Source organism: Larus michahellis, chromosome 2 (assembly GCF_964199755.1).
Source record: "Larus michahellis chromosome 2, bLarMic1.1, whole genome shotgun sequence".
Lineage (NCBI taxonomy): Eukaryota > Metazoa > Chordata > Aves > Charadriiformes > Laridae > Larus > Larus michahellis.
Window position 1 is genome coordinate 83,337,775 of NC_133897.1, and position 24,982 is coordinate 83,362,756.

Below are 24,982 nucleotides of genomic sequence, written 5' to 3' on the forward strand. Positions count from 1 at the left end.
GGAAAACAAAATAAACGGTCATTTGGGTTTCTCTTTTAAAATCTTCAGAGTAATTGTGACCTAGTTGAAAGTCCACTGACTTACATGCATTGGCTTCAGGAAATTTTTGAACATACCCTTGAAGAATTAAAGGACATATAACATTTTTAGAAGATAAAAAAACAATCCTGTAAAATCAAAGTTGTTTTAATAGATGGGAAAGCTGAGGAAGGAGTAAAAATGTTAAAAGGTATCAATTGACACAAAATAAGTGAATCCTGACAGAGCCTAAACTCCTATGGTTTAATATTTTTTCCCAATGTAAAACTAGTAATCAAACAGTGTTGACTTTATAGATGCATTTAATTCTGAATTTGGATTTTGCTTTAACAAGTGTTTGAGTCTTACCACTATTCTTCTACATTAAGCAGAAATTATCTAGGCATAATTCCACATTACACGACAGGTTTGATTTTCTCCATGTCTCCATGTATGCTGCTGTGAGACAACTAGAAATAAAATTTTGGCAAAAATTGTTCATTAAAAATTCACTAGCACTGTTTAATGGCTTCAAATGTGTCAGCTAGAAGAGAGACTTTATTTCACTCAAAAATCCTTCCTCTGTGTTTTATTACCTTTATATAAAATATCGATGTTTATAAAGGAATTGTTCTACAGGGTTTGTTTAGCACTTTCTATTACTAAAAATAGGCATTCTTCAACATTCATGAAGATGTCAGGCTATATAATTAAAAATTAGTTGGATTTATATCAACTAACTTAAAATTGTTTTATCATTACTCCCATCTTAATTATATCTTTGGAGTATGTTTTCCCTTCACAGCATCCACAACATCAATAGGACAATTACATTTGAATATTCTGGATCATTATTATTCACTCTATTTATTAGTAACTGTTATTATAAAATGCTTATTTTAAAATTAACACTGTAGTAACAAAATTTAGATGAAGGTACATTCTTTACATGAAGGACTGCCTGTGTGTTGTTCATATAAAGACAGTTCTTCAGAGTTAGGGGAAAAAAGGGCATTTTAGCATGCTTTATTGATAGTAGTAATTAAACTGTTTCACTAACTGATACTGTGTGCACCCAGCCATACTACTAAAAAGTGAATTAAAATTTGGCTGTAATAATGATTGCAGAGTCACAAAGATAAAAAGAGGGAGGAAATTCACGTGTAGGAAGTATAGCTTTGTTTCTTGTAAAATATCTCTTCCTACATAAACCAGGAAAAGATCAAAAAGAAAGTGACTGACATGCACATCCCTATGTACAGATCAACTATGCATTTTCTTTTTTCCTGCTATGTGATTGAGTTAATTTGTTTTCTGTGAAGTCAGATATTTTATGACTTGTCTTAAGAGTATGGAGCCCAAACACAGCTATGGTCCCTAATACACCCTTTTCCATCCTCTTTTAGAAATGTGAGAAGGATGGGAGACAGTCACGGACATTTGAGCCCATGCGAGAAAGTTTTAAAGCTTGACTATGCCCTGCCATTTCAGGCAAAGCTAAACAAAAAATACTAGAGCAGACAACATAAACAAATGCTTTGTTATATCAATTTTTTTCAGGCATATTTCTACTCTTTACTCTGAAACTGGAACCATATACAAGGTTTCATGCAGTTATATCTTTTGTTTCTTACTGAATTTTAATGAAAAGGGCAGGAAAATATAGGGAATAATTCTGGAATGTTATCTAAAAGTTACTATGTGCATTTTGAACTAATCCAAATAAATCACATAAAAATTTGCATGCTCTGGGGATTCATACTGAGATACAGACTATTAAACTGTAAAGTCTGGTTCAGATTTTACTAAAGGAAACATATCACATATCATTTGAAAGCTAACTGCTATCTTAAGAGAAATAGATTAGTTATTTCTGTCTCTGGTTGCTAGAAACAAAGGAACCAAATAATAAAACAGTTGGTATCAGCAATAACAACTGCAGTCTCATCAGAGCATGATTAAATGATTAAATACATATGCAGATGACATATTTCCCCATCTTTAGACTCAGTTCCAGATGGGTCTGAAGTCTTCTTTGGTTGCCTATCATGGTAGCAACAATAAACCATATATAAAATCTGCACTAATGTTGGAAATTTGAGGAGGGAAAATTCAAGAAATACTATAGAAAATCCTGAAACCTCAAAGGGGGAAGAAAAAAAAAAGATTAGTTTTTAGAGGATTTCTTTCCCCAGAGGGATTTAAGATTTGACGTAATCAAAATTTCAATATGAAATTGAGCATTGAAGCCAAACTCTGAGCTACTGATCTGAGTTCTTGGTGGGCTTCTCTGAAGGACAGTCAAGCACCAGAGGGAGTTTGATTGACAACATCTGGGCTACTGTCTCTTGGGAGACAGTATAAACCCTTAGGAAACAAATAGCAGAAAGGGGGTCTACTAGAAGAGCATATACACCCAACATCCAGTGCCATGTGTCTGTGTGATACCGTTTCTGTCATTTAATCAGAGGCTGGGGAAACATTTTGCTTTTAACAAACTGCTATAATTAAAAACTGAGAACTTGTTTGGGAAGTTTCATGAAAAATTTTACTATTGATGCTATGCTTGTGGCTACGCAGTTCTGTGGTTCGTCACAGTTTTCAGGAGAAAACGGTAAGGGTTATAAACTCTCAACGATTAAATGCCAGATTGTTTTATTAATTTTTTTATTGATTTAGCCAGGGATTCATCAGAAGATTTAATTTAAGTACAGTGTCATTTCAAGTTTTAGTAAATGACAGTGACTTCACATATACTATCAGGAATCTTAAAAATCTCAGTGATGGAACTGGTGAAATACTCATTATTTTCTTTAACCTTTCACTTCAACTTCCTTGATATCTGAGGGTTTCAAGTTTTCAAATGCGATGCCAACTTACAAAAAACAGTTTCAGTTGTACAAGTCACAGGGACAAAATCTGAGGCCCAAACTCTTAGCAGATCTTAAAATAATACAATTGTTGGACGCATGACATACTGGGGAAAAGTCAGTATCGCTTTTGGAAAGGGAAGTCCTACCTCACAGATCTATTCGAGTCATGTGAAAGAGTTAGCCAAGCACATGGATATCTTTGACCTCTTTGTTATGATCTAGTTGTGCTTCTAGAAGGCTTTTGACAGGGTCACCCACCGAAAGCTCTTAAGTAGCCGTGAGCTAGAAGTGAAGGTCCCTGCATATATCAGTAATTGATTAAATGACAGGAACCAGCAGGAAGAAGTAAATAATGAGATTCCACATTGAAATAAGGTCTGTGGTAGTGTTCCACAGGGCTCTGTACTAGGGCCAGCACTGTTCAACATACTCATAAATAAACTGAAAACAGGTTTGAATATCAAGGTGAAAAACTTCACAAGTGACATTCAGCATAATAAAGCCGAGGGGCCTTTGCAAAAGCTTACAAAAGGATCTTATGACTATGATTATACTAATATACTTCACCTGGCAAGGAAACTGGCTTTTGCAATGTAATTGTCCATACCATTTCACCGTTATTACAGTCCCTAACATCAGTTTAGCCTGTGCCAACTGGCACTCTTCCACAAAATTCCTGTCAGCGTTTGAGGACAAAGCCCTGGGTGATTTCTCATAAATGATACGGACATGGTAACCCTGGTTTGGAGGGAAGCAAGGGAGAGAAGAAGAGAGTTTAGCCACATGGCTTTGAGCCTTGCCATGCCATCCAGTCTCTCCCTTACAATGATTTAATAGCTATAGTAGTTTGCTATATAGACATTTGTGCAGTGAGAGGACAACAAAATGATGGATGGTGAAAGTGTTATGAAATTACATAAAACCACACAGATGGTAAACTCCAGATTTTACCTTTAAAATAATGTCTTACTACTGCCATTGTGCAAGAACACCATACCGTAACAATAGATAATAACAGGGAAACATTAGCCCAGAGGTCTGCAGTGGTCAAAAAAAGCAAACAATGCCATGTATCATGACAAAATTAAGTAGAGAATGTGATAAAGCTTCTGTCTATATATGCGTGAAGATCCTGCAGCTTGAATATTGCAACAAATTATGGTCACCAATCTCAAAAGATACACCAAAAAATAGAGATTCAGAGGAGGGCTACAGGTGCAATCAAAAGTCTGGCACAGCTACCAGACAAGGAGTGATTAAGCAGGTAGTCTTAGAACTTTTCATCTTGGAGAAGAGACAACTGAAGGAGATTTAAGTCTATACATTCATCAGTGGCAGAGTGAAGAGAAAATGGCTATTTATTGTGGCTTCCAATGACAGTACTGGTTGTCTAATGAAGCTGTCAGTTACAATGTTCAAAAACAAACAAAAGAGTTTGTTCTTTTCACAAGACTGTTAAACTGTAAGTCTCTTTGCAGAATGTTGTGGCTCCCAGAAACTTACATGGTTTCAAAGCAAAAGTGGAGAAAGTCATGACAAAGAGAATCTATTAGGGATTACTAAATACCTAATATTTGGAGACTGAGATAACATACAGGAGAAAAATCATTATATGCTTCTCAATGCTTATACACTGTTGTGGATGTCTGCTTGTTGAAGACCTCCTCATCTTGGACTATCAGGATACGAACAGAATAAGCAATACTTCATTACACTTATTTCAAATTTGTCCATGTTTTGCATTTGTCTTGCATTAATGAAGTCAAATGAGACGCAAGTGAAGGGCTTTTTTGGTTGTTTGGGGGTGGTGGCGGTGTTTTTTGGTTTTAAGGAAGAGATTCAGACCTAGAAATAACAAAAAGGAAAGTCATTGCACTTTTTATTTCTGAGATCTGTATTACTCCTGTAAGTGGTAGAATTACCACTTGTAGTTGTTTTAGGGTGTTTATTATGGAAATAAAGGCTGAAGCCTCAGCTGCATCAGATTCCTTTAAGATTAACTGAGATAACAAATAGCAAAAAATTGTGTTAAACCTATGCACTATTTCTGGTCAAAAATTCATATGCTTGTAAGGGGTCTGCTCATCTCTGAGAATGAGACTTGATGTTGTGATCCCCTTGGAGACAGCAGAAGGGCATAAAGGGGGTTGAGTTCTGATAAAGGACAGCATTCGGCGCCTGCTCAGTTCCTTCAGGAAGGAAGCAGCAACAATGGTCTGCAATTACCAGTCCGGATCTGCTAACTGCCTTTAATTGGTCAGCAAGTGAGTCTTTCCAGTCCAGAGAAGTGAATGTATATTCCCTTGCAGGCAGTAATTAAGTCTGATTTTCGTGATCCTTTTCTATAGGAACAAGATTTCTAACGACTCAGACATACATAAACCAAAAAAAAGGAGGATGTGAAACATTAATGGTTTTTAAAAATCTGGGAAATACTAGCTTGAAGATGCCATTATTCAAATAAATTCTGGCTTGTAACAACCTCTTGGGCCACTGTACAAGCTATAGACTCAGAGAGTTTAGCAAGCTCTCATCCTGGCCCATGCTGTGCTCTAGAGAGATGCAGAAGCAGGAGGCATCTGACATGGAATCTCAGACTGCTTTGTTAGGACCTGTCTGTGTGACCAGAGTGGACTGCTGCATAATGAAGCAGCAAAAAAGTGGCATTTGCTGAAATTACATAGTCCCAGTTGTCAGGAGGACTGGTAAGTACGTCCTGTCATTAACAGTGCTGCCATAGGTGAATCTTATCTGCTTCATGCAGAGAGATCGATGAGAATTGAAGTCTCTGAAAAATAGGGGCCTACACCTCCAGATACTGCTTTGTTTTGTATTGGGCAGATAGAGGGCAATACTGTTTACAAAAAAAAAAAACCCAAACAAACTACAAAGCCCCAACAAGACCACCAACACCACCAAAAAAAACCCAAACAAAAAATGCCTTAAATATTACAGTATATCAATAGCAAAGTACAGCCAACCAGTTTATGAGTGACAGAACTTGAGACAATCTTAAAGGGGAAAAAAAGAAGAATTTTGCTTTAATGACAGCATTTATTTTTCCTCCTGTCTGTGAAAGCTATTCTTTAAAAAATATGAATGTGATGAATGTGTTGCATTTGTAAATAAGGTGTGGTATAAAAACTTATAATGCCCCTTCATTACATGATAAAAGTGAAATGTGTTCCCTGTGGAGAAAAATCGATACTAAAGATCAAAAGAATATCTTCAAAAGGCCCTGCATTAAGGGTTTACAAGTGCTATATTTCCTAGTTCCCCTCATGCTGATGAAAAGAAGATCCTGTAAAAAGGTTCATTATTGGAGAAAAAGGGTCTTCCTTTTTTTTTTTAATGTGAAAATACACATTTTGCTTTTGTAATCCAGTGACCTGCTGCCTCAGGAGGAGGTATTTTAAAAGTCTCTTTTTAGCTTCATTGAATACCATTGCTAACAAGTGAGAGGCCTTTATAGAGGATTGGTTGGAATTGCTGCAGGATTCATTCACTAGCTGGCAGAAGAATGACTGGGGGAGAAAGAGTCCAGAAACAGTTTCATCTGCACCTCGGCAGAGACTTGCTCCAGAGAAGGGCAGATGGTATTTTCATTGCCCAGGGACAGTTGCTTTAAATCACAGCTGTGTCTCTGCACAAGTCTTTGCCAGTGGGGATTGTCCAAACATGAATCAACACATTCCCTTGCCAGATCCACCCACCTGAGGGACTGGCGTTACTCACTGTGATTGCTATAGAGAGCCATGTTGAGTTGAATTTGGACCAGTGTCTCCAATGTACATGCCCAAGAGGCTGGCAAAACTCTAAAATAAATGTTAACTGTCTCTTGTCACAGCAAGATAAATGTTTCTTATAATGCACCTACAAGCCATAGATTGGTTTGCCTAAAGACATTAATTCAGCAGGCATTCCAATACAAATTGCTATTAGTTCACATTCTCTAAAACTAAATTTATTTTTTTGTGACTCCTTGACTCATGTAGCTAAGGTAACCTGCACTTGTGTCCCAAACATAAAGAACTGCCTTCAGCTGTTTCCTGGCAAAATTTTCAGCTGAGCTTATCTCCACTGTATATACTGCTGAACAGACCAGCAACCCCAAAAACGTGATTCTGAAAATCTATTCCAAAAGGTTTGCAGCATGAGCTGCTGAGTGGGGAAGTGTTTCTTTTTTAGTGTGGCCCATATTTCTGTGCCTGAATGGGATATGAGTACTTGTACTCAAAGAATGGGTGTTCATCAGTCCAAAATCTGTCCCTTGAGTTTTGGGGATCCCTCAAAAGGTAGTTCAGGTCTCATAGAAATAGATGAAAACACCTTTCTTGATTCTTCCAGGTTCAGCACAGGAGGTCAGCCAAGACACACACTGGCTGTTTTCTTTTAATCCTTTCAATACTACCCCCAACCCCATTTTTACCTATGAAGAGAGGAGAGGGAAGGAAAAAATTAGGAAGATGAAAACAAAAGGAGCTTGCTTTTTGAAAATCAGCCATCAATGATACATCCACAGTGTATATTCATGTTTGTAGGATGACTGCACTCAGAGAATATTTGAGTGCTGCAGTCAGAGGGAAACCTGTGTATGCACACCTGGGCTACCTTCAATTAGTTAGGGGAGTAATAAAAGTCAACCTACAGGGGCACAGACCTAGCCTCTACCTAAGTCTTGGTATTATCGGTGGCAGTGTGCAGTTTGTAGCACAGCCTTTTGTTGCTACAGCTTCACTGTTCTTAGTATTCAGGCTAGGTAGATTAAGGCTACATTCAGATATTTTGTTTTCAAAAGAAAGGCAGACAAAGTCAATGAGACCATGCATGCCGACTACATGAGATTTATACTTGCTATATCCTGTTAAAATATATGTTTTAGTTTTACAGATTGTTTGGATCATCCTGAAAATCAGTTGCCTCCTTCCTATTTAAAGATTGGTGATCACAATATGAAGCACTGCTGCTGCAGTAAACTCTGCTATTTTTAGCTATACATGAGCAGTACAGCCTTTTCCTTTTAGAACAGAATTTTACTTCACTATTAACAAATGAAACAAACTAGTGTGGGATACATTATCAAGTTGCCGAAGGTTAGCCTTTCTTCATGTCATGCTTGCGAGTGACTGTGCTACACTAATTAAAAACATTGCCATGGCAATTGCTATAGAAATATTTAAATTGGCATCATTGCTAACAAATCCCTGCTATTGATCCCAGCAGGGCTTATTTCACACTACACCTGAAGAATCTAAATAGAATATTTTACATTCAAAAGGACTTTAAAAGATACATTTTTCCAGTTACTAATGTGCTCAGGAGAATAATGTCTTTCATACAGAGATAATTCATTTACCTGGAACTGTTGTAGGATTCTGATATCAAAGTCCGTACTGCAAGGAGAGACTAATGTTTCTAGGCTACCAACACAGATCTCTCAAACCTTAAAAATAGAAATCACCTATTGCCTCCACTCAGGTCCTCTGATTTGCGAAGTGGGGAAAGAATGCAGGTTTTCCACAATTTGGGCATTAAAATGTTTAATACATGAACACCTCACCTTAAAAGCAGTTTCCAATGCAACTAGAAAGAAAACTACTTTCCATCATTTGACAAGAACAGTAAGTTGACCATTGTACTAGAGTAAATGGTGGGAATGGAAGTAACGTGAGAGAGATTGCATATATAATTTTGATCAGTTACTTAGAAAAAACCCCATGACAATTCTTCTCTCTGGTTTCAAGCTTAAGATTTTTGCTCCTCTTAGAAGAAATCAGATTAAATCTTTACCATAATGTTTAGTAGATCTGGACTGATCCAGAGTAATAACTCTCTCTTTATATCCAAAACGTCCAACTATTGTAAAACTCAAGAGTGGGATATAATGCCCTATATCTTTTTCCTTCCCTTCCCTTCCCTTCTCTTCCCTTCCCTTCCCCTTTCCTCATTTCACAAAAATATCCTTGACATGAAGTATATTGTCTTTCCTCGCTGTAGGTCTTTCTGTTAATTAGCAAGAAAATCAGTAGAGGGCAGCACTACACAGAAAAACACACATTTTAACAATCTCAGGTTATGTTCTGCCCTGGCTGGGGCAGAACGTGGGAATTCAGATTCCTCTGAGAAAAAAAACTCTGTTCAAAAATTGGTGTTTTTACAGAAATAATTTCTTATAGCAGGCTCAGAGCATCTGTGTACCATGCGTTGTTCTCCCTTGGAAGCTGCTCTTACTTTTCCAGACTACACCAGAATCCTTTGTTTCAATATAAAAATACACTTTCTGAGTCTACCAGATGCAACCCCTGACCCTCTTGAACAGCTGACTACAAGAAAAGATGCATACGCCAATGACCACCTTGAAGTATTTCTTTGAGTACAAAGAAAAGACTAGTATAAACATCTTATGCATTTGAACCACATAATCACAGAATTATAGGAGCTGAAAGGGACCTCTGGAGATCATCTAGTCCAACCCCCCTGCCAGAGCATGTTCACTTAGAGCAGGCTGGACAGGAACACATCCAGGCGGGTTTTGAATATCTCCAGAGAAGGAGACTCCACGGCCTCTCTGGGCAGCCTGTTCCAGTGATCTAGCACCCTCAAAGTAAAGAAGTTTTTCCTCATGTTGAGACGGAACTTCCTGTGTTCCAGCTCCTGTCTGTTGCCCCTTTTCCTGTCACCAGGCACCACTGAGAAGAGCCTGATTCCATCCTCTTGGCACCCACCCTTTAGATATTTATAAGCATTGGTAAGATCCCCTCTCAGTCTTCTCTTCTTTAGGCTAAACAGACCCAGGTCTCAGCCTTTCCTCATAAAAGAGGTGCTCCAGTCTCCTTTGATCATGTTCGTAGCCTCCGCCGGACTCTCTCCAGCAGTTCCCGGTCATTCTTGAACTGTGGAGCCCAGAACTGGACACAGTACTCCAGATGCGGCCTCACCGGGGCAGAGTAGAGGAGGAGGATGACCTCCCTTGACCTGCTGGCCACACTCTTTTTGATGCACCCTGGGAGACCATTGGCCTTCTTGGCCACAAAGGCACGTTGCTGCCTTCTGGTCAACTTGTTGTCCACCAGGACTCCAAGGTCTCTCTCTACAGAGCTGCTCTCCAGCAGGTCAACCCCTAACCAGTACCACTGTATGGAGTTATTCCTCCCTAGGTGCAGGACCCTACACTTGCCCTTATTGAATTTCATTAGGTTCCTCACCGCCCAACTCTCTAGCCTGTCTAGGTCTCACTGAATGGCAGCACAGCCTTCTGCTGTGTCAGCCACTCTTCCCAGTTTTGTATCATCGGCAAGAATGAGTATGGCAAATTGTGTTTGAACAGAAATGAATGAAGGCAATTTTAGGAAATTAAAAATGTGTAGTTTTGAAAAAGCAAAAGTGAACCAGAGTAAAACAAAGTAAATCATCTGAGTGTTAAATTTGTCTAAGTTTTGAAATAATGACATTTTCAAGAGAAAATTTAAACTCTTTGACATTGTTGGATAACATCTTTCACAGCAGTCTTCCAATGCTTGGAGGTATTGCAAAACATATTTTTAGCATTTTTAGTAGTTTCATAGATTCATTATGTGTTAAAATTTTGCCAAATATGTGTGTAGCTTTGGTTGTTGTCTTCTGGTTTGTTTTATTTTAATGAAGAAGAGCTGTTATGTTCAAGAAATTTGAGAAATAAATAATTCATGACCTTAAATATATAAAAAAATAAAATGTATTGGAATAGTTAAGTAGCAACATATCACTCATACACAAAGCAAAAGCAATCAAACCCAACATTTGACCAATATGAATATTTGAATATGTTATCATTCAGAATGTATATAAGATGAATTCTTGAAATAGAGTCCAACAAAAAGTGTTTTAATGCAGCTGTGGAAGAGCACTATTTGAGGATACATCAAGCAAGAATATCTCAAAAAGAAACAAGAGACTTCAGAACCATTGGACAAACTTGATAATCTGCCTTTTGAGTATGGTATTTGCAAAAGTAATTCCTGTTGCTGTTTACTTTCATTTTGCAATAGCTTAACCAGGATCTAATTCATAAAGTCTGAAGAGGCTCTGAAATCTGCCTCAGATTGTACAGTGGGCTGGATTTAAGGATCTGGATGATCATGTTTTATGCTCTCTATTGATAAATAGCTTTATTCAGTGATATAAACTACTTCAGTCTATATTATACAGGGAAATAGAATCATCAGACTAAGACATGGATAAAAGATTGGATGAGGTGGTTTTTTTTTCTTTTGATATGCACCCAGTTTCAATCACAAGACACGATCATCACGTATGCAATGTGTTTTCCAGTTATTGTCAAAATTTAATGGTGTTAAATAAAACACAGGAGAGTTCCCCTTACTCCTCTGCATGCAACTGAGCATTACAAGGGAGAAAACAAGATTTTGAGTATACCTACAGAATTCAAAGAAAATACATACACTGATGTATGCCAAGATCTATGTACATTCGTGATTTTATGCAAATAGAATTTACTTTGTGCTTTGATTCTCCAGTTAAAATAAAGACGTAAAAGAAATTAAGTTTTCCTGCATTGTAACCATGATCTCCATAAATTTGACACCTATCAAATTGTTCTCTTTTTTTTTTTTTTTAAGCATGATGTTAGAAAGTGATAAATATTCCAAGCCTTCACTTCTTGATCAGCTAAAACTCTGTTTGAAGTTACTAAAATGCTAAGACTTTGATCCTCCTTCAGGATTGCTAGGTAAGATCCTGAGACCATACAGAATATCATCGTTTTAAGGAAAACTTCACACATGGGCACAATTCTATCATTTAATCATTAAGATCTTTAGAGTACAGTTCACTGAATATTTTCAATTAAACAGTTTGTGTTCTCAGCTGACTAATAATTTTCACAAAAAGCATCTTATTTCCCAAAATGTCTGTCTTTTTATACAGAAGAAGACCCCCTTTCCCTACTCTAAAAAAAACCCCACAAAGCAAAAGTAGCTGCTGGTAATGTTGGGTTGTGGGAGAAAGGAGGATAGGTATGTATGTGTTTTGGTTTTTTTAAATTCAAAATTTCATTACTCTAAAATTTCTGGGTGTTGTGTCTTCATGCTACTATCACCGCTCATGAACTAGGATTCCCGAAGTAAACGATACTTTTGCTGCTGAATTATATTTCTATGCTTTCTGTAATATACAATGACAACTCAGCTAAAGATATCTTAAATCAAAAGCAGGCTTACCAGGAAACCCAAGTCATGGAAAAGACTGGGACATCAGGACCTCAATTGTACTGCTAAATAAAGAGTATCGTTTAAAAAAAACCTCTTTGTTTTGATTAAATGTTGTTTACAAACTTCTACACAAAATATCAGTGCCAGTTTCAGAAAAAAAATATTAACAATAAGATTCTGTATCATCAAAATTCCCATTCATTCAGGAGGGGAAAAAATAAAATACATTTCAAATGCAGAATTTTGTCCTAAATGCAGAATTTTGTTAACACCATCAGGATTCCTATGAACCAAAACTTACGTGACAAGTACTTTTTCTTTCTTGAATAAGGAATCTCTTGAAGGCATCAAGACTACTTTAAATTTTATCTTATATTGTGAGTTCCTTTATGCAGAAACAGAAGCGGATCCTCTGAACAATGAGGGGTTAGCAAAGGGGAAGATGGGATTGTATTAATCATGAAGTAACAGAAAATTCAGATTTGCAGAGAATTCTGAACAGATAGTAAGAGAGGATAGCATCAGGCTGAGCTGGGAGAGATTAAGTTGGAAGGTTTCTTACTATTTGTGCTGTTCTGCTGTGTCGTGATGCTTGTAGCTAACATATGCAGATGAAGAAGTATTTTACCTAGATTGTGTTTTAAATTAATGTCTATATACAGTGTGAGAGCATGAAATAGAAGATGAATGAGACGTTAAAGAACTTGACTTAAAACTCTCTGAGTAATTCTTACACGTAATTGTTTCAAGAAAATTTTCAAACACGCAACTGGTCTTTATTTTTATGGTTATATGTAATTTCCATGGGTTATTGTCGTGACCACTAGGCTATTGGTATTCCCTGCTTCCGATGTCCTTAGGGAAACAAAATTATTGCAACTTACTCAAACACTTTTCTCCATCCCCTAGGTCCTACTTACAAGAGGAATATAACATTTGAAAAAATTGTTGTGGTGAATTATTAGAGGAGTGGAGGCTAGCAGCATCTCTGTAAATGATGAGGACTTACTCCTTCTTGACAATTTTGCTTTGGAGCTGTATGTTTCATGCGATTCATATGATGCCATCTGAAAAAAGGACTAACAAGCACTCACGCAGTGAAAGGATAACAGGATTGTCAGAGAATGATGGAAAAACACTGCACCGCACCAAGCGTGGTTGGATGTGGAATCAATTTTTCTTACTGGAGGAGTACACAGGTCCAGATACTCAATACGTGGGCAAGGTAAGCCTTGAGTTTAAAGGATTCTTTACAGGTGATGCATCTGACACACGTGATATTATCCCTCCTTCACCGCAGTTGTTTTGCTTTTTATAAAGCAATGGTCCCAATTTCTCATATAAGTCAAACAAAGCACATCATGGACCACCTGAGGCTTCTGTGACTGTTCAAAATTGTGGGAGAAATGAAGTAGTTCAGTTAAAAAAAAAAAAAGGAAACTGTTCAGACTAAAATGTTCCAATTTCTTATTACATATGCCCATGCAAGATTTATCATTGAATCATTTCCAGTTTTCAACTATTAAACATAAATATTAGATAAGGGAATAGTGAATTTATGCCTTCATTCATCTACCTTGTGGCATTTGCCGGTACACTAGGATGTGTGGTTCCTCAAGTGAAATATAAAATCCTATTTATTAATAATAAAATTGCTGTTTATGCACAAGTCCAAGTACAGATAAAGTGTTTGAGAAGAAAAAAAAAAATAATCTGGTTTTCATCATTTCTGCAATAAACTGAGGTCTTTACTTAATGGCTCAAAAGACCTTCCATTCTTTGAGACCTACCTACATGAGCTAATGCTGACAACAGCACCTCTAAATTCCAGCTGTCTGCAGTCCTACCTTTTCTGATAACATACAACTCAAAGTTTTCCATATTTTTAGTCCTTTGTGGTGTCTCGCCATTTGCAGATCTGCCTTGTGGTCTGGTATAAGTAAACAATCTTGGTAGAAGTCTAGAATACACACAGCAACCACCCAGAATGACTTACAAATCAAGGAAATGTTTATCTTAATATCTTAAGTTAAATAAATATCCATTCCAGTTTCTGTCATTGACCCACAATGCTGTCATTAGCTCAGATTGTCAGGTATGTCTCTGTTTTTGGTGCCTAACTACCAAACGAATTGAGACATTTTTAAATAAAAGACCCAAAAATGGTTTTGAACATTTGCTAATATCTCTGGTCATGGGAGTCGTGATCTTCTGGAAAATATGGAAACAATCTCTTTTTATTAAGAAACAAACATCAAAGAAGCCAACCATGGTGACTATGAACTTGATTCTATCCTCGTGTATATGAACACTACACCCATACAATTCTGTTTTCAATTAAATTAATTCTGACTTGCAGTAGCAGAAATAATATGAGACCAAATAATCCTATTGCTAGATCTGTTTGTCAGTGCGTAAATAGGAAGGTTTGTTGTAGGCAGAGAGATCTTCAATAAAGAGTGCACTAACTGCACAGAGAGATTTCTAAACAAAATATGGTTGGAAGTATCTTCTAGTATTGAGTGAATTTGCCAGGAAAACATACAATAAGGTACACAATAAGACAGATCTCCATAGCTGTAAGTTCTACCTAGTCTCACAGAAATATTTTTTTTTGTAAAAATAGAAAGCTGTCATAGAGGAGAAGTAAGTATCAAAAGTAAGAGTTGATTCCAGTTTCAGTCCCACTGCTATCGATTAATGGACTCCAAACCATCTATGGCATTCAAAACTTCAAATAAATTAAGCTTACATCAAGACTGTCATCACCAACTGTTTCACATGAGGAATGCCTACCTGATATATTGCAATAGGGCGAACTTACTCTGCACTTATTCCAAACTAACTAAAAGCCATTGGACCTTATTACCATAGACCTAAGTCCAGGACGGAAAACGAATGACTGTACAGCAGTCGAGATGCTTAATTTCTTATAACTCAGATAACATGTTAAGATTTTTCACATTTCACTGCAAAATATTGTACGGAGGCCCTGAGTGAGGAGTCAGCATTACTGATTCTCTAAAAAGATGGAAATCACCCCAAATATTACCCAGTACTCCAAAGAGATTGAGTTGGATTGAAGTGATAAACTCTATAGGGTTGCATTAACTTTAGAACAGTTTATGACATGACAAAATGATCATTGTTCTGTCCTCAGTGGTGTAAAACCACAGTAAATCCATTTCGGTTAGTTCAAATTATCCTAGGTACACGTGACATACAGTACCAAGTGGGAGCTGCTACAACAAGAAGTCAGCTAAGGAATTTCTTTTTTATTTTTGAAAAAAAAAGCAACAACTTTTTTGAACAATATTATTCTGAGAAAGGCTTAAATCTCAGGTTTAGTATTCTTCTGCTCAAAGTGATGGTAATTAGCACACTGGTACGTGTGAAGAGAGAGCACTTTTATGCCAACCCATGGGGACTAGTTCATAGCAAGTATTCTTATCCAGTCCCTCTTTAATATGGATATGCACAGGCAGATGGATTACTGGGCTAGAATAACAAATGTTGTACTAAATATTAAATAAACTGAATTAGGAAACTTTGTCAGGAAATAAAATTCTAAGGGATCATAGCCGTAATACTAAAAAATTACTTTTCCCTCCCTGGTTCAGTTTTCAAACAATTTTTATCTGTTAGGGCATTGTTTGTGTTTTGTTAGTGATGCTACTTTGTTGATGCTTTATATTGTTATGAGTGCATTCTATTGTTGGCAGTGGGATAGGATCACCAGCATCAGGGACCCATGAGAGTTGGACACTTGCTTTGATCGCTGGACTGTCCAATTCCTGTCTGGTGCTCTGGCCCCCATGAGAGCACTTCTGCCTTGTGCACAGGCCTTGCTCAGTGTCAGAGGTCCCTGGAGGGAGGAGTTTCTCCCCCACATCTGAGGGGTTTTCATCTGCTGTAGTGCTTTTAAAATTGTATTGTCAGAAGCCAATGGCCCCACTAGCCAAGTAGCCCCAGGATGCTCGCTTTCCCCATATCTAAGTCCAAATAGCAGTTGTTACCAGGGTTACTCTCACCCCCTGGTCTCCTTCAGAAATGCCTTCTAAGAATGGAAAGTTGTTAACAGCTCCATTATCCCTGATTTTTTTGTTTCTTTCCTGCACGTACCAGCCTAGTCTCAGCAGTTAGACATGGCAGACGCAGTCACGGTCTCATTCATCTCAGTGGTGCTTGTAGGTAGGCTTCACCCTCTGACAAGAAGTAACTAAAAAAGAGGTTTGGTGTACTTGTAAGGCAGGTGAAATGCCCAGCTCCACACAAATCTGGTGCATGTCTCCCAGACTGTTAACTGGGGTAATACAGTGTTAACAACTCTGAACAGCTAGAACAGCGTTTATGTTCCCAATTATAGTTAGATAGCTTTTAGACAAAGGCAGTGGTAGTGATGATAGGTGATGTAAAATGGACACCAGTAAGTGCAAGTGCATCTAATGCACTTATCAGAAATAGGAAATATTGTTTGATGAGCAAAGGAAGCTAGCATTCAACAGCTGCCAAAAGGCTTGATGGCTAGAACAATTGTAGTAAAGATATTACTCAAAGAACAGACCTAAATCACCAACCACCCCTCAGGAACAGGGCATATATGAACAACAATTTCCCTGTGATTGTGATGGGAGTCAAGTTACATCCAGACAACCTACATTATATCCATCACACATCTTTCTCATCTATCTCATGTACTCGTGCACGCATAAAAAATAAGTGCATAGGAAGTACTTAAATTTGTTAGGTCCTATTACTTGTACCTGCAACAATGCAAGAACTGCTTATGACATCCTTTGATTTCTTACCATTTTAAATTATATTCAGGAAATGCTTAGAGAAACCAGTGGCGCCATCATGCTAGGTGTTGTATAAAAAATGCACAGGGAGATAAACTTTGCTCTGGAGAGTTTGCAACCGAAACATTCAGTTAGACACAGGTAGGATAAACAGTATCACAGAGTCCTGTTTAAAAAATTGTCTAAGAAAAAAAAAATAAAATTTCTAAGACACAAAAATGATCAAATTCTTTCAAGATGCCTGTTGCCTTGGGGGAATGTTGGATATCTCAATGGGATCATCAGCACGAGGAATTTTCAGAGGACGTAGAGGGGGGAATCATAGAACTCATTCTGCATACTAAGAATTCACAAAAAAGAAAAAGAAAATGTGTTTTACAATATATCATTCAGAGTTAAATGTATGAGAGAAGTTTATTTTTAAAGGCAAATATACAACTGGCATTTTTTTGTGAAATATGAAGGGGTTGAGAAAGTAAAACACCTGACTGTATGTCATACTGTGGCATTCCTTTGTTTCTATAGCCATAGATCCGACTTCTCAGCTGCTACTAACTTTAAGCCCCCTGTAGAACCTAAGAAATGAAACCTAAAACACTGACCTTCTATGAGAAAAGTCTACTCAATTTACTCACTCCCTAAACAAACTATCCAAAGATATAATAATCTAAAATATAGGAATGCAGTTTAGGAAGTATTAAAGTATTGATGGGGATGATGTTCATTAATTAAAGAAAGAGCTAATAAAATGCACAGAAGGCTCTAACCAAGTAGCCCTTTGGGGATAATTAATTTTATTTTCCAAAGCTAATACTGATTTTATGTGCTTCCATTTCTAAATAACTTACCTGATACCCACTGAATGGGCATCAGTTGTGCAAAATGCCAAATATCCCACCTCTTTAACTCCAGTCCTTATGAAATATCCCTAGGTGGGAAGAAATAGTCCTAATCAAAATCATCAGCCATTTTGGAAAATGTAGTCCGTTACGCTTTGCAACAATACACTTAAGTGATTTCAAGAGACAAGAGATTTTCTCTTCTTCTAAGTCTCTCAATTACATTTTTTTCATGAAAGCTAGTCTCTCCCTATACCATACAGGCACTTTTTTAATCAAAGTGAGCTAATCTTGATGGGCAGATAATGTGTGAAGTTCCATGCAATGTGTTTTAGACCCAGTCATCAACTGTACAATAAAACACCTGTCATATCACAGAACTTAAAAACAATAAACAAACAACAACAATAAAAACACTTTTTACACCACCTTCAACCTTTCTTTTTCATATTAAGGGTGGATATACAAAATCAAACAAAAAAGAAATGTCACTTCTCAAAATGAGCTGCTCCATGAATAACCTCCTGTTTAATAACTTCCATAAAAAGAAATGAACTAGGCTTTGCATGTCATCAGCGTTATTTAAATTGGATGCAAACTGAAGAAAAATCTCTGTTCTACCTCCAGCTAACCAGTGAGTTTGATTCATAACATTTGCCTGTGTGTCTTATTAAAAAGTATAAAGTGAAAAGAAAAATATTCAGAGGGTGGATTTGTTTTGTTTTTCGGGGGGCGGGGTACAACATATATTCAAATGGAACTATATTTCTTGTAGTCTGCACTTACAAATATTCAGACATCTACAAGTGAGGTTGCCTACTATAGCAGTATGCCTTATAAGAAAAGAGAGAGAGAAGACTAAAGGAACTTCATGTAACTATTCAAGAAGTGTCAGCAAATTACCAACCTCACCAGACTTGCTGTTATTTAACACAAAATTTCACTCAATTGCCCCATTATACTATATGGGTTTTTTTCCCTTATTTAATGAAATTGGATAGTATTTCTTTGTAAACATAGACTGAAAATGTACTCATGCCTGGAAATATTATTTCACATTACTTTGCTGGCTGCCTTTGGTACATCACAGAAGTCATGAGTAGGCTCCCTCTTAATATGTGAAGCAGCAAAGAAGTCAGAAAATGGGATCAGTGAAGCCATTACTCCATTAGTCTTATCCCAGTTCATCCACGTCCTCTCAACACATTGCTGAGGTCTTGGCCATTCTCAGCCTCTGCTCTGAGCAAATTGGGTGGAAGAAGCTTATGGCCTAAATGGGTGACCCACTGAGCTGGCTCTGACAACGCCACAGTGCCAAACTCTGGAATAACCTTAGTTTCTCCATCCTGAAACATAATGTTCTCATCTGCCATAAAAATATTTTTTTATTAATTGCCTAATTTTGTGTTCTTTATGTATTGAATTTGATCTTAATACTGCCTTTAGAGTATCTGAGATAACTTACTGATTCACTTGTGCCACAAATAGTAAAAAGAAAAGTTTTTAATAAAATTTGATTGCTACTTTTAAAAAGAAGGATGGAGGGCCAGGGAAGAACACAGTGAAAATGCTACATCTTTCAAAAACAATAGGACTGTTTTCTTTTGGAGCACAGACAGCTTCTCATTTTTGACAACCTAAATTCATTTTTAATTGAAGGTTCAAAAATAGTGAACAGATCTAATCATATCATGCTTAACCCAAGTATAAGCAGTTTAAATTGCAAAATATCTTGAATGTTACATTGCACTGATAGGCCTAAGCTAGAATTTTGCAATCAAATTTGGACATCATATTTCACAAAATAAAGAATCATTTCTGAAAGCAACTGCAATGATCAGAGACTTCAAATACATGAATAACAGGAGTGAGTTTGTATTGTTTGATACAGATAGAGCAGATGTCATGAGACCTGACAGCTTCTGTTTCTTCAACTAAGAGGTTTGGAACTACATGATCCTTAAGGTCCCTTCCAACCCAAACTGTTCTATGATTCTATAAAAGACTGCTAAAAAAAATATAATCTCAAATTCTTGTCATGTTCAGGGCAAGAAGTTGGGTTCATATTGTCATCAGGTTGATCTACATTCAACATCAGGTAAAGCTTTTTGATGGTAGAGAGTCAATACAATGATGTACTAGGTGAAGATCACTTGGAGAGACAGGATTAACTTAATACTGGAGGTTTTCATGACAAACTGAAAAAACACATGCCAGAAACTCCACCCTGATCCCATCTGGAGGCAGGAGGATGGCACAGATTATCTCTTTAGGTCCGTGGCTGTTGTGTTTTCAAGGATTCTGTGTGTATTTTTCAAGTTCAAATGTTAAATCAGCTAAACTGCTTGTGAAAAAAAACAACAACCTGCATCAAGAATAAACACAAACACATAAGAAATGAGGAAATCCTCAAACTATTTATTGCAAACTCTTCCCTTTCCCTTTTTCTTCCCTTTGCCCTTCCTTTTTTGCTTCTCCTCCCCTCCCCTCCCCTCTCCTCTCCCGAGACAGAACATCCAGTATGCAATGATTTTCAAGTTGAAAAAAAAAAAGCAGCAGAAAGCTGACAACTATGTGCCTTTATAGACCCTTTGTGCTTAATTTATAAGATAATTTTTGAGAATTTAGCAAGGCTAAGTGACAACGTCATCCATAGCATAAATACAGGCACCTGAAAAATTACCCAGTTACTTTTAAAGCCACAGCCAATACGAGACAATTCAATAAAGGCAAACCAATAATAATTCCCAAATTATTTTCACTTTTCCCTCTCTCCCTCCATGCTTCTCCTCTCAGGTGTGGAAAAATTACACCAATACCCAACATATCAGCCAAAGCTACGATGTGGAGTCTGATTTATTGTTCACTACAATGCTTGCTGTTGCTTAGTGACAGATCCCCTTCCCCAAGGATCTCCTGAGTGTGCTCAGAGCACCCGTGGGGTGGGCCAGGACAATAGTAACGAGGGTCTGGGGCCCAAAGAATGGAGGACCCCCCCAATATGGAGTTTGCTGGGATTGAGGGTGTTGACAAGCTAACAAAAAAAAAGGCTCGAAGTCAAAATACCTGATTTAAAGACAAAGCGGGCATGGAGAATGGAGTTCTCTTCGGTCTCCAGTGGTAACTTCCAGTTGCCGTTTAAAATACCATTTCCATTTTAGTAAAAAGTGGCTTTTCTGAGCTTAAAAGCCTCTTGGTCTTAGCAATCTCCTTATGCGAAAAGGCCTAAGCAGATCTGCCTCAAAGATCTGGTTGGATCAGGAACCTTCCACGATAGGTAATTGTTATTTGTAGAATAGAACTATTTTATTATTACAACTTCATAGGCTGGTATTTCTCAGCCTTGCAGCTTTAAGCCTGTGGGAAGAGAAGATTAGATCAGTGGCAATCTGCAGACAAGCTACTATCAGGCAATCATTTATTGTGCATGAAAACGTTGGAAGGTGAGGAAAGTGTATTTCACAAGATACGAAGCATGATATTGTACATTTATTGCATTGATTACATCATAGGAGTGATTCTGAAAAGGGGAAGTGTTTTGACTATATTGTGGTTTACTGATACCTGCCAGCCTGGTGATAAAAAGCATGCAAAACCTATGAGAGCAAATCAATATGTGACTACTTAGAAAGGTCAATTTGACTGCATCAGAGGGTGGTATTGTGCAACATCTTGTCTGTTGGAGAAAGGTTTATGAATAGTCACCTTGAAGACAAACAGAGGAGCTGTCAGCAAGCAACTGTCAAGAACAGCAAGTCTTTTCTTCCTGTACGTGTCTGATACATCAAATCCTGTCCATTGCAGAAATTATCACACATTTCACCCTGAAAAATATGTTAGTCTAGCCAATGTAATCAGTCAATTTAACACTATGCTGGATATCAATCAAAAGAGGAATCTGTGATCTCTTATCAGTTATAGAAATACATAACTACGGTCAATTCCTTGCTGTATGTACTGCTGTTGCAACACAAACACACTGGGCTAACTTCTGCTCTGTCTTATGTCAATCTACAGTTGAGAAACTCTGCTGAAATCTCGCTTTTCTGTTTTTACACAGCAGTGTGCAATAAAAAGGGTAAGAAAGCATTCTAGCCTCCACAAACGTTTCAGAAGTTATAAATTCCTCCCTATCTTGCTCCACATTTCAGAGACAAGCACGCCCATTTCAGATGGAAGCCATCATAACACCTTTGTCAAATTGGGAGTGTGAGGAAATGACAATCAAGCTGACAATATTAAATGAGTTTTAACCTTAACTGAAGAGATTATTTTTTTTTAATGTGTTCTCCATTTCCATAGAGGAACTTCAGGAGAAATGACATCAGATCCCCCTCTGTTTAAGTTGTAGAACCTTTAATTAAATCTCAAAGAGGTCTTTGGAGTATTCGATTCAAGTACAAGAATAAATTTTTAGCCCAAACGCTGCCATAAAAATAATTGATAATGCTGGAAATAATGATTAATAAAATTTGATTAAATGTTTGCTTTATGTACATTTTGCTTTATTTTTTCCATCTGTAAAATGTAATTGCCAACACTCGTCTAACAAAGCTTTTCCTCAGAACATGTCTGTGTATGAGGTGTTCCCACACAGTATTAGAAAAAAGCTCTGGAATATCATGAAAACAGCCGTGAATCAGCCATTTGCTTGGAAACATGGCTTGGAAGTATTGGATTGAATAAGATATCAAGGCACTCTATGGAAAGGAGGAAGAAACAGAACTAAATATTTAATAGCCACCTACCTGGTGAACAGTGAATTTGCGACACGAATGATTGCTCTAACTTTTCCTAACACATAACAATGACAACCACGGAAGTATTTAGTGGGATACTGTTATACTTCTACTCAAGCATTCATAAAATGCGTTTACCTAACTTAAACTTTGTGACTGGTGTCGCCACCTGTAGCCATTTTTGCCCCTTCAGCTTTTAGCTATTGCTACATATTTCTGATGAAGTCTTGGTTTCTAAATATTGAAAAAAAATTTGGTTCTTACAAGAAAGTTCTATGCAGCTCAAGTGGAATTAACTCTACTATATCACACTGTTAAAAATGTTGCAACTACTGACACAAGCTTTAAAAAATGTTGCTTTTATGATAGTTCAGTCTTACAGGGATTGTGGAAGTAAGCATATTTTTCTTTTTAATAAGCATTTGTGATGAATAAACACTGTCAAATACCAGGAGGTAACAGAACATTAAATGTTCAAATACAACTGGGTCAGGTAGCTGACTGATAGAACAGAATTAACAAATGAAAAATAAAATACAGAAAGTATTTTCTTACCTTTTCTCTCCACCACTGCAGCATTTGCATTTAGAATGCTGAGACTAGAGATCCTCTAAATCAATAATTTAAAAAAAATGGAAAAAGTTACTGTATGTTCTGCGTAACACAGGCGAGTGAAAGAAATAAGCATGTATATCTAATTTAAGCCTATGTTAATTAGATATAAACAAATGGTGTGGACAATAAAATAAATGTAAAGAGGAATTTGGCATGAAAGCAAGTATTTCTGTATTTATTGTCACTGAAGTAAATGGAAGTGGGGTTGTTGCAAGAAAGCAAAATAAATCATTCAAGTTTTTTTTTAACTGTCTCTCAAAGTTTCACAGAACATGAAAATACATTCATCTCTGTAGAGGTTAGTAATAGTGAAGTGGAAGAGGTCACAGTCTGATTCCCATCCATTCCATATGAAAGATTTAGAATCACATGCAGAAAGGCATGAAGTGAAGGGCAAAATTTGAATCTGTCCCAGAAGAAATTCTGTAGTCCTTCAAAAATACTGTTAACGGAGGGAAACAGGAATGACCCATTCTGTTTTCACTCCGTTACTGGTACTGCAATTAATTGTCTTTGTACTTCAGGTGGCTAAATCTTGTCTAACGTCAAAGCATGTAAAAGAAAAAGAAACAGCGTAAAAACCCCAAAGTTTAAAATCATTTTATGTGTCTAAAAAGCTATGAAAAAATATATGTGTGTGTATATAGGTATCAAACATTGTTTTCTCTTCAGGAAAAAGAAAAGATTTATGTTGATCTCTGATGAGGAAAAGAAAGAAAAGGATAAAAAAAACCCCTCATAGTGATGATGCTATGATTATTAATAATATATTCTACTTCTGTAAGTACCATTCAATGAAATAAAAGAACAGTACCTGTGGTGAGGCAGACAATGACACAATATCTGTTCTTCTGAGGAGCAAACTGCAACAGAGTTGCTGAAACAGTGATTTGAGGTCACAGAGACAGTCAATGAGAACAGGTAGATGAGACGTATCTATTTGAAGAGATCAAGGCAGAAAGAACAGCACACAGCTAGAGTGAAAAACATTTGGAAAAAAAGCACTCCTGATCCCTCTTTTTGAATATTAGCAAAATCTCTACCTTAAATTCTATCTTAAAACCTATCTCCAAATGGTCAACAAGACCATGGTCAACATTTTATTCCAGATGAAGTCATAGGATAATTAGCAAAACAATCAGTTTTGTTTTGTGTGTTGCGTTGTTCACAGTAAGCATTGAAGATTCCAGTTCCACCCTCCCCCTCCAAACTTATTTTTTTTTATAAAGTCAATACAAAATTATCATTGATACATTCAGATTTCTATCTGCTTTGACCAGATGCAAACACTTTGACAATCCATGCTGTTAAACTAACATTAATTTAAGTCATTCTTTATGCACCTCCTGCTGGGTTTCTTTTTCATTAATATTTTCTCTGAGAATCTAAAAACCCCAAAATTTAAAAAATCCCTCTTAAATAACTCCTGCATTGTCTAATGTCTACATGTTAATCTCACTTCATCTGATCAGCTTGCAGATTCAGCTATTAAATTAAAGATACCCTCGATAGAGCAACACCGTTGATCTGCAGGGCTTTATGCTTGGTTTGGACCTTATGCTTTGGCTTCTCCAGACGCTACTTCTCCTTCGTGGAGTTTTCATCTGAAGCCCCAGGCAGCCTTATCTTGGCTTCATGCTTAATCAGACAGGTACAATCAGTCTGTGCTTTATGTGGAACTTGAAGCCCGTCTCAGGTCCCCTCTAAATGGCATTACACTTACCAGGTTCTATTGTGCCAAGAGGAGGATTAAGTTGTTTTGATAACTCTTCCAGCCACCACCTTGTCTTTGCCATCATTGTAGTGATGACCTTCCAAAGATGTTTAATTTTGAAACAAGGTTTAAATGAACCAGACAATTAGGTAATGCAAATTTCAATAAATATGTAA

At 37.0% G+C, this 24,982-nt stretch overlaps 1 protein-coding gene across 2 annotated transcripts in view; it reads left to right on the top strand.

Annotated features, from left to right (window-relative positions):
• The window catches only part of CDH9 (cadherin 9), a 100,098-nt gene that overhangs the window by 17,644 nt on the left and 57,472 nt on the right, over nt 1–24,982 (top strand). For both annotated transcript variants that reach the window (XM_074576147.1, XM_074576148.1), the window contains exon 2: nt 13,010–13,325. In XM_074576147.1, coding sequence (XP_074432248.1) covers nt 13,095–13,325 — 231 coding nt within the window. In that variant the 5' untranslated portion in view covers nt 13,010–13,094. The remainder of the gene's footprint in view (nt 1–13,009; nt 13,326–24,982) is intronic.